Below are 10,882 nucleotides of genomic sequence, written 5' to 3'. Positions count from 1 at the left end.
TTTTTACATCAGCCGATGTCACAAAGTGCTATACATCTGGGCGAAGTCTGAAGGTTGGTTGGGGCAAGGCCGCACATGGATCCAATGAATTGTCTGTATTGTTCCCCCTCCCTCTGCTCGGACACGAAGGACTGGCAGTCCAGGCCGAAGGTGTCCTAGAATGACAAAAGGCTGCGGTTGCCATCGGGGGACTAATTTACCCTGATCACGTCATCGGAGGTTTTGCAGGAGCACCCGTTCACCAGCCATCAATGGGAGGTCCTTCGCCCGCTTGTCGTACCGCTGTTTCTCTCGCTTCTGCTGATGTCGGGTCCTTGTCTCAACCTGACTGTAGGCCCATCGTAGCTGGTCATAATGGCGCCTCACTCATCCATCTAGGTCCATCCGCAGCATCAGGGCTTCTACACCTAAAATCACCTCAACATGAAGACGGGCATGCCTGCCACACGTTACAAAGAACGGGGTAAGCACGGTGATGCTATGTTCAGTGTTGGTGTATGCCTGGAGAAGCATGGGTAACTACTGTCGTGGAAAATACCACCAAGGACTCCAAGTCAAAGATAAATTAACATATCTTTATCATCACGGCCGGAGAGGTTACCACAAACTTAACAGTCAAAGTACAAGTCTGATGGAAGCTCTGAGGGGATGCTCTCCCTTCAGCACTCTTTATACTCATGCACAAACTAGACGTCGCTGCTCTCAGCGTGCAATAAGCTGATCATGTCCTTGCACACATTGTTACTTTGGCCCAACGCCTAGAAACTGTGTGTTCCCTTCTTTGTGTTCTTCTATCAGTCCCCTCCCTGAGAGCAGTCACAGAACATCCTAACCCAACAACAAGAAACAACACGCATGTAGTCACAGATTTGCGGAGACAGAACACATTAAACATTTCTACCACACTCCCTCCTTGTACCACCATATGGGATAACAAAAATACATTTTACTTTTTAACGTACATTCAGTCTATCATCAGGAGTGCATTTAGTAAATACTGATTCTTACATACAATAGGCATTACAATAGAGAAAAATCCATCTTCCATTACCCCTTACATTCTACAGTTGCTGTCATTTAACAACATAACTTAAAACCTTCAGGTACTTAATCAAACATGGATACCAATTCATTCTTGCATATTATCATCCATTATAGGGGCAAAAGGGAGTTCCTGGAGAGACAGCAAGTTATCAGTATCACCTTCTTTAGAAGCAATGAACATTCTCAGACTTGAGTTGCCAGGGAAGAACAAAATGGCCTTACAACGAGGAAGAAAAATTATCAAACACATTTAGAGGGTGAAGGGGTAAGACAAAATATTTAAGTGCCTTTGAATGGGGTATCGTAGTAGGTGTCAGGCACACCGGTTTGTGTCAAGAACTGCAATGCTGTTGGGTTTTTCATGCTCAACAGTTTCCTGTGTCCTGTGTGTATCAAGAATGGTACACCAACCAAATGACATCCAGCCAACTTCACACAACTGTGTGGTGTGGGGGGGGGGGGGGGGGGGGGGGGTTGCAATTCAATATTAGGTATTCTTAATGTTTTGAATACTCAGTGTATAGTTTGCCCCTATATAACTTACACAGGCATCTCAACCACTTTCATTTTTTGAATCACTGTCCTCCTCTACATATGTGCTGACCGAGCCAACATTGTGTAGGTCTGCCTGTATAAGATGCCTGTCCTTAGCTTCCCTAAGGCACATTTCTAATTTTTTTCTCACCGTTATTTAACCAGGTAGGCCAGTTGAGAACAAGTTCTCATTTACAACTGCAATCTGGCCAAGATAAAGCAAAGCAGTGCAACAAAAACACAGAGTTACACATGGGATAAACAAACGTACAGTCAATAACACAATAGAAAAATGTATACAGTGTGTGCAAATGAAGGGGGTAAGGCAATAAATAAGCCAATAGTGGTAAAGTGATTACCATTTAGCAATTTACACTGGAGTGATATATGTGCAGATGAGGATGTGCAAGTAGAAATACTGGTGTGCAAAAGAGCAGAAAAACAAAAACAAATATGGGGATGAGGTAGGTAGTTGGTTGGATGAGCTATTTACAGATGGGCTGTGTAGATATGAGGGAGATATGTCTCCAACGTCAGTGATTTTTGCAATTCGTTCTAGTCACTGGCAGCAGAGAACTGGAAGGAAAGGCGGCCAAAGAAGGTGTTGGCTTTGGGGATGACCAATGAAATATACCTGCTGGAGCACGTGCTACAGGTGGGCGTTGCTATGGTGACCAGTGAGCTGAGATAAGGCGGAGCTTTACCTAGCAAAGACTTATAGATGACCTGGAGCCAGTGGGTTTGTCAACGAATATGTAGCAAGGACTAGCCAACGAGAGCATACAAGTCGCAGTGGTGGGTGGTATATGGGGCTTTGGTGACAAAACAGATGGCACTGTGATAGACTGCATCCAATTTGCTGAGTCGAGTGTTGGAGGCTATTTTGTAAATGACATCACCGAAGTCAAGGATCGGTAGGATAGTCAGTTTGGCCGCGTGAGTGAAGGAGGCTTTGTTGCAAAATAGGAAGCCGATTCTAGATTTAATTTTGGATTGAGATGCTTAATATGAGTCTGGAAGGAGAGTTTACAGTCTAGCCAGACACCTAGGTATTTATAATTGTCCACATATTCTAAGTCAGAACCGTCCAGAGTAGTGATGCTAGTCGGGCGGGCGGGTATGGGCATGCGATCGGTTGAAGAGCATGCATTTAGTTTTACTAGCATTTAAGAGCAGTTGGAGGCCACGGAAGGAGTGTTGTATGGCATTGAAGCTTGCTTAGAGGTTTGTACCAAAGAAGGGCCAGAAGTATACAGAATGGTCTCGTCTGCGTAGGGGTGGATCAAATAATCACCCGCAGAAAGAGCAACATTGTTGATATATACAGAGAAAAGAGTCGGCCCGAGAATTTAACCCTGTGGTACCCCATAGAGACTGCCAGAGGTCCGGACAACAGGCCCTCCGATTTGACACACTGAACTCTATCTGATAAGTAGTTAGTGAACCAGGCGAGGCAGTCATTAGAGAAACCAAGGCTGTTGAGTCTGCCGATAAGAATACGGTGATTGACAGAGTCAAAAGCCTTGGCTAGATCGATGAAGTTGGCTGCACAGTACAGTCTTTTAGCGATGGCTGTTAGGATATCGTTTAGGACCTTGTGCAGCATCACTGCATGCTGCTTGGCCCAGAGCAGTCTGTCCCCCAAATGTTTGGACACCTGGGACCAGACTGGATGGTCTTGCTGGAGAACATCCATGTATTCCAGTCTTAGGGGGAATTGAGGTGACTTGTTCCTTCCATTGTATGAGTTGATCTGCTTTTTTATTCTCTCCGATGTCCACCTGACTTTTCTGGAGCTGCACAGCAATAGTTTGTGCATCTGAAAAACAATTGAAAGAAATGGTCATGAAGATCTTGAAGTTTGATAAAAATCTTTCATATAGTTCAAAACACCTGTGTGAATGACAATTAGATAACAACAGCAGTGATATGCCAGGGAGTGATGCAGTGTTCAACAAGACTGAATTGGCTGCAGTACCTGCATACTTTCAGACCAGGCCACAATAGAAAGAGCACTTCAGGACTAGCCTATGGATTGTGGCCAGCAGACAGTGAGTCTTCTTAGTCTGCAGACTTTCCAAAATTGCTGCTGTGTTGAGACCAGCATTCAATTCGGTCAGAAGACTTAATGTTGAATGGATTAAGCAAGAGAGGGGGGCATTCAGTCTTTGGGATATGTAGTGGAAAGGGGCAGGTGGCAGCAGGTAGTGGTGGTGATAAGAGTATAAAGTAACAGGGAGTAGCTATGCAGATCTAGTAGATTGTGGGACCAGGATACACAGTAGGGTATATGAACGTGTCAGTCATGACTGGTAGGGCTAAACCAGACAGAAAGGGGTGTTTAGAGATGGGATAAAACCTTAGGTCAGAGATTAACAACTACTTACGCGACTCGATGTTGCTCTGCCAGAGTTTCCACGCCTCTCCTGCCAGGTAAGGGACAACATCCTCTTGTCTGTGAGGGTTTCCTTTATCTTACGGGTCCAAACTTCCATGTTCGACAGTGTGCTGCCTACGACATAATCACAGGCCTAATTAAATCTATTACCGAACAAAATAAAACCACACTGCCAGTTTTGTGCTGACTTCTACATGTGCAATGCCCACAAACTAGACAAACATGTCTTATGGAAAATGTTGGGAATTTGAATAAAATATTGAATTGTCAGTGAAACCACAGCAAGGATTTCATCACCAAATTAATCAAATGTATTTTATAACGCCCTTTTTACATCAGCAGTTGTGAAACAGCATCAAAGTGCTATGCAGAAACCCAGCCTAAAACCCCAAAGAGCAAGCAATGCAGAGGTAGAAGCACAATACAAGCGGTTCATGGTGTGCATGCGTGTCAGACTGATGAATAATCAGAACAGGAAACATTCATAGATGACCAGCAGGGTCCGGTAAAGACCATAATGGCTATAAAGGGTGCAAACACTTCAAGACTCTAGGATCAGATGGCTTTCATGTTTTAGGAAGACAAGGTTTATGGGTGGGGTGGGTTGTGAGGGCTAGTACCTTGCTGTTCACCTTCCCACAAATGGGCCAGACTACACTCAATCATAGGACTGACAGAAGTCTTCAGTCTATATTTGAAGGTTGAGACATTCTGATTCTCTCATATCGGCAAACCATTCCATAAAGAGGAGCTCTGTAGGAGAAAGCCTTGCCTCCAGCTACTGAAGCCCTGCTTCCAATTCATCTGATTGAATTAGCAGAAAAGGATCATTACATATAAACAAAAATGATGAGCCAAACACATGAAATCTAACCTGGAATGCTGTCTAGCAGCCCCAACAACGCCTCCTTTGCCTCAGTTTCCTCCTTCAGGACCTTCTGCTGACAGAGTTGTATTGCCGTTGCTATAACACATGAAGGTGAACATACATTTCATAGATTGTTTCAAATAGATCAGCATGTTCTTCGCAAAATTATATTAAAAGAATCCTGAACAATGCGTCATCTCAATAATTAACTGATATCCTGTTATACATTGATACCTTGATTCTCCCGGACCCCGTAATAGAGGGCATCGGTGAGGGTGTCAACACGATGAGATGGTGTCATCTCTTCTGTGATCTTTCACATTTTCCAAGGTAGAACAACAACCTCTCCATCTGTTCTCGGTCAGCAAGCCCACTACCAGTCACATACCTGGTACCATCAGTGACCTGAAATTTAAAGTAAAATCAGAAGTCCTAATTAAAATGGGAGAAGATGATTAATTAAGGGAGTAGGACAAATGACAACTAGCTGTTTCTTAACACTGTTTGGGCAACTGTCTGCAACTACAAAGAAGTGGTGTTTAACAGAATAAATGATAAAGAAAATGTTTTATTCATTACCTGACAGTCAGCATTACAAGCATAGGCATGAAAGGCTGGCACTGCAAATGTGGTGTCCACCATCAGATCAGGACTGCTTTTCTAAATGGCTAAATATTTTAGAGTAGGAGCAGGTCTTTTGTGAATTTTTGTGTAAAACATTACTTATGATTACAAAGCAGGTATGAAGCAATCTGTTTCAAGCTATTCATAAAACCGTATCATGCAATTCATGAATCTCTTACAACCGGCTGGTGGTTAAATATTCATTACATTATCTAATGTATTGTTATAGCTGACATAGATTGACCTATCAATTTTACCTGTAAATGAGGCTTCAGCTGGAAAGCCATGTCATAGTGAAGAAACGTGATGTATGGTCCCTGCATTGCTTTCAGGTCCCCAGTAGGAACACAGCATTTGCAAGCCTTAAATGACATTCAAGTTCAACACCAGTTATCGTAGCCAATGTCATACATAAATAAAATGCATCTGAAGCATCCATCCGTCCACAAACTTCTCTCCTCTCTTCAGGTTCAGGAACTTCAGCAGATGCTTGTGCCTGCACGCCATTCCAAACACACCAGTTAGCATACAATGACATTGTAGACAGTTCTGTGCTTCAACTTTGTGGCAACAGGTTCGGGAAGGCCCTTTCCTGTTTCAGCATGACAATGCCCCCGTGCACAAAGTGAGGTCCATACAGAAATGGTTTGTCGAGATTGGTGTGGAAGAACTTGATTGGCCTGAACTACATATTAATGCCAATGATTTTGGAATAAGATGTTCATACTTTTGGTCATGTAGTGTGTATATAGTGCCTTTGGAAAGTATTCAGACCTCTTGACTTTACACATTTTGTTATGTTACAGCCTTATTCTAAAATGAATTAAATTGTTTCCCCCCCCATCAATCTACACACAATACCCCATAATGACAAAGCAAAAATAGTTTTGAAACTTTTGATAATTTATTTAAAAAAAATTGAATATCACATTTACATAAGTATTCAGACCCTTTACTCAGTACTTTGTTGAAGCACCTTTGGATGTTGATTTTTGCTCCGGTCTGGACCAAATCTGAACCAATCATAGACATCTATATTTGGTCCGGTCCGGCCTTAATGTGAACTTCCACAAACGTCCGGCCTATATTTGGGCCAAACATAGAAGTTCAGATTTGGTCTGAACCGGCCTCGATTTAGCCCAAACATAGACATCCATGTTTCACAAGTCTGGCCAGCACAGTAGAGCACAGTACGATTGGACGGTAACCAGATATCCACCTTCATACCGTGCCTGTGCCATCCGGGGATATGTTGTTATTTCCGTGCTCACAAGGGGTGCCATTTTTTGCCCAAATAAAGCCCCAAAAATGTAAATTACCAGAATGATGACAAAATGCTAACAAGTTCTAAGGAAGTGATGCTAGGTAAATGCTAACGAGCACATGCAAACATTTACTACTAGGACACAACCCAGCTCATAAGGTTATGCAACTATGTCAAAATGCAGTACACACAAAACAAATATTAGGCAGCAGGGATCTAAATCAAGGAGGGGATTATCTCTGCTGCTGTTACCAAGATGATTGATCTTGTAAGATAACGTTAGACCCTTAGCTGACATTAGCAAGTTAGCAAAACCCAGCTGGAACTAATTTATTTGGATAGTTAACTTAATAGTTATAGGATTTATAGCTAGCAAACAGTGAATTTCATACAAGTGTAACTTCATCACCTCATTTAAGTTGTGCTGCAGGAGTGACTCCCCTCACGAAGCTCACATTTTTCTTGTTGTGCTTCTTTGTAAACAAACAGACGTGACTGGCTCAAACCGCTGTTATGGGCTAACTAGTACCGGTAAGCTTCATAAAGAAAAAATATTTAAACAGGCGAAATGATGAACGCGATCTGCTTTATTACCTCGTGCACAAGTTGACTGCAGGTATTTATTTCAAAAGTACTAATATTCAAACTAAGCCCCCCCCCCCCCCCCCAAAAAAAAATGCACTTACCAGAATGCTAGCAAAAAGTACTAAGGAAGCCTTATAGACAACGCTAACTAAATACTAACGAGTACAGTTTCTGACTTAAACACTACAAGTATCTCAAAAATCGCTACTGACCTACATGCACAAAACGAATATTAGCCAGCAAGGCTCTTGATCCAGGAAGGGATTCTCTGCTGTTCCCAAGCAAATGCTTGGTTTTGGAAGAAATAAAAAAGTAGTGCAGTGTTTCCACTGCAGTCATTAAACTTTTTTCTTTTTTACATGAAACAATATTTCTGTGGAGGCACACTTTAAATGCTAGAACAGTCCACATTTAATTTCTCTGCAAACAAAACTTGTCATGAATAGAAGCATTTGCTAAAAGGTCTAAAAACATGTTTTCACTTTGTCGTTATGGGGTATTGCGTGAAAACAAAACAACATTTAATATATTTTGAATTCCGGCTGTAACACAACATGGGGAATTAGTCAAGCGGTATGAATACTTTTTGAAGGCACTGTTTATGCATGTTTGGGAGTTAAAATTCTTCAAATCAAATTTTATTTGTCACATGCGCCAAATACATAAGGTGTAGACTTTACAGTGAAATGCTTACTTACAAGCCCTTAACCAACAATGCAGTTAAGAAAAATACCAAAAGAAAATATGAAATAAAAGTAACAAATAATTAAAGCAGTAAAATAACAATAGCGAAGCTATATAGAGGGGTACCAGTACAGTGTCAATGTGCAGGGGCACCGGTGTCGAGGTATTATGTACATGTAGGTAGAGTTATTAAAGTGACTATGCATAGATAAGAGAGTAGCAGCAGCGTAAGGGGGAGGGGGGGCAATGCAAATAGTCTGGGTAGGCATTTGATTAGATGTTCAGGAGTCTTATGGCTTGGGGGTAGAAGCTGTTTAGAAGCCTCTTGGACCTAGACTTGGCGCTCCGGTACCGTTTGCCATGCGGTAGCAGAGATTACAGTCTATGACTAGTGTGGCTGGAGTCTGACTATTTTTAGGGCCTTCCTCTGACACCGCCTGGTATAGAGGTCCTGGAAAGCAGGAAGTTTGGCCCCGGTGATGTACTGGGCCTTATGCACTACCCTCTGTAGTGCCTTGCGGTCAGAGGCCGAGCAGTTGCCATACCAGGCAGTGATGCAACCCATCAGGATGCTCTCGATGGTGCAGCTGTGGAAGCTTTTGAGGATCTGAGGACCTATGCCAAATCTTTTCAGTCTCCTGAGGGGGAGTGGATTTTGTTGTGCCCTCTTCACGACTGTCTTGGTGTGCTTGGACCATGTTCGTTTGTTGGTGATGTGGATGCCAAGGAACTTGAAGCTCTCAACATGCTCCACTACAGCCCTGCCGATGAGAATGGGGGCGTGCTCGGTCCTCCTTTTCCTGTAGTCCACAATCATCTCCTTTGTCTTGATCACATTGAGGGACAGGTTGTTGTCCTGGCACCATACGGCCAGGTCTCTGACCTCCTCCCTATAGGCTGTCTCATCGTTGTCGGTGATCAGGCCTACCACTGTTGTGTCGTCGGCAAACTTAATGGTGTTGGAGTCATACCTGGCCGTGCAGACATGAGTGAACAGGGAGTACAGGAGGGGACTGAGCACACACTCCTGAGGGGCCCCTGTATTGAGGCTCAGCATAGCGGATGTGTTGTTACCAACCCTTACCACCTGGGGGCAGCCCGTCAGGAAGTCCAGGATCCAGTTGCAGAGGGAGGTGGTTAGTCCCAGGGTCCTTAGCTTAGCGATGAGCTTTAAGGACAATATGGTGTTGAACGCAGAGCTGTAGTCAATAAATAGCATTCTCACATAGGTGTTCCTTTTGTCTTGGTGTGAAAGGGCAGTGTGGAGTGCAATTGAGATGGCTACAGACGCTATTGCTATGGGTCAGTAGTCATTTAGGCAGGTAACCTTAGTGTTCTTGGGCACAGGGACTATAGTGGTCTGCTTAAAATATGTTGGTATTACAGACTCGGACAGGAAGAGGTTGAAACTGTCAGTGAAGACACTTGCCAGTTGGTCAGCGCATGCTCGCAGTACACGTCCTGGTAATCCATCTGGCCCTGCGGCCTTGTGAATGTTGATATGTTTAAAAGGTCTTACATCGGCTGCAGAGAGCATGATTACACAGTCATCCAGAACTGCTGGTGTTCTCATGCATGTTTCAGTGTTACTTGCCTCGAAGCGAGCATAGAGGTTATTTAGCTCATCTGGTACGCTCGTATCACTGGGCAGCTCTCGGCTGTGCATCCCTTTGTAGTCTAATAGTTTTCAAGCCATGCCACATCCGACGAGCATCAGATTCGGTGTAGTAAGATTCGATCTTAGTCCAGTATTGATGCTTTGCCTGTTTGATGGTTTGTCGGAGGGCATAGCGGAATTTCTTATAAGCTTCCAGGTTAGAGTCCTGCTCCTTGAAAGCGGCAGCTCTACCCTTTTAGCTTAGTGCGAATGTTGCCTGTAATACATGGCTTCTGGTTGGAGTATGAATGTATAGTCACTGTGGGGACAATGTCAGTACAGTAGATGCTAACTAGATAAAAATATTTGCCTACATTTGGGATCTAGCTAATGATTAACCAAATAGGGTAAATGCAGATTGGCTACCCCATTCTTCAGTCTATTTATTTATAGCCACTATTTATAGCCACTTGGGCTACATGTGATAATGCTTATTGTTAATAATATACCTGATAATATGGACCATGCATAGACTATTTGCATGGTCCAACATGTTGAAATAATTTAAATAAATAATTTTACCAATATGTTATTGAGCTCATCTCTGGAGGAGGAAATTATATTTTAGATGGCGTCAGCATTATTTTCCAACATTTTGAGTAGACTGTCCTTTTAAAGTCACTAGATCTGAGTTTCTCAGTGATTAATAGATTAAAGAAATATCTAGGGGGGGACCATGGGCCCCCAAAACAAGGAGGTGGTTCAACCCCCCCCACTGCTACAAATTCTTCCAGAGGGAACACCGGTATAGTATACTGTATTATACCCTACTTTATTCTAATGTACTCTACTGAACTAAACTGTACTCTACTGAATTTATCTCCATAATGCTGTAATAAATTATACTGTACCATATACTGTAATGTACTCTGTCCTGTACCACACCGTACTGTACTGAGTTTGAGTTTATTCTTGCTCACAGATAAAACTGAAGACATGCAGAATTTACATTACTACTAATTGCTAAACACTAATTTAAAATGCATAACGTGATATAAATAGAATATTGAACAATTGAAAACATTACAGGACATTTATGATGGAAATTTAAATATTAAAATATGATAAAATATAATTTTTTGGGAGAACCATTTAAGAGCTAGTTATTATACTGTCTGATAGCAATAGGTAGAGTGGTGTTTCGCAGGCGGTTCGTACGGGCAGTTATACAGGACAGTTCGTGGCTGTTTCGCAGGAGCCTGGTGGTGCAGTTCTCTTTTTGGA

The 10,882-nt window shown here is 42.7% G+C and overlaps 1 protein-coding gene across 1 annotated transcript; it reads right to left on the bottom strand.

Annotated features, from left to right (window-relative positions):
* Positions 1 to 554: 554 nt before the first annotated feature.
* Positions 555 to 7,669, bottom strand: LOC106569078 (uncharacterized). Its single transcript, XM_082960855.1, has 6 exons — positions 5,726 to 7,669; positions 5,424 to 5,512; positions 5,079 to 5,249; positions 4,851 to 4,940; positions 3,966 to 4,090; positions 555 to 3,397 (listed from the first exon to the last, which is right to left on the bottom strand). The coding sequence occupies exons 3-6, from the start codon at positions 5,143 to 5,145 to the stop codon at positions 2,861 to 2,863; spliced, it is 819 nt and encodes a 272-aa protein (XP_082816981.1). The 5' UTR covers positions 5,146 to 5,249; positions 5,424 to 5,512; positions 5,726 to 7,669; the 3' UTR covers positions 555 to 2,860.
* Between the last annotated feature and the right edge of the window lie 3,213 nt (positions 7,670 to 10,882).

The sequence above is a fragment of the Salmo salar genome, chromosome 14, assembly GCF_965601325.2.
Source record: "Salmo salar chromosome 14, fSalSal1, whole genome shotgun sequence".
Classification (NCBI taxonomy): Eukaryota; Metazoa; Chordata; class Actinopteri; order Salmoniformes; family Salmonidae; genus Salmo; species Salmo salar.
This window is presented reverse-complemented; position numbering and strand designations above follow the sequence as displayed.

What these genes read in the sequence shown, in the direction of transcription:
- LOC106569078 (XM_082960855.1), bottom strand. Translation starts at nt 5,145, where the DNA reads ATGACACCATCTCATCGTGTTGACACCCTCACCGATGCCCTCTATTAC. An exon ending in GCTGCTAGACAGCATTCCAG is followed by an intron (nt 4,091 to 4,850) that starts GTTAGATTTCAT and finishes ATTATGTCGTAG; the next exon opens with GCAGCACACTGTCGAACATG. An exon ending in GCAGAGCAACATCGAGTCGC is followed by an intron (nt 3,398 to 3,965) that starts GTAAGTAGTTGT and finishes ATTGTTTTTCAG; the next exon opens with ATGCACAAACTATTGCTGTG.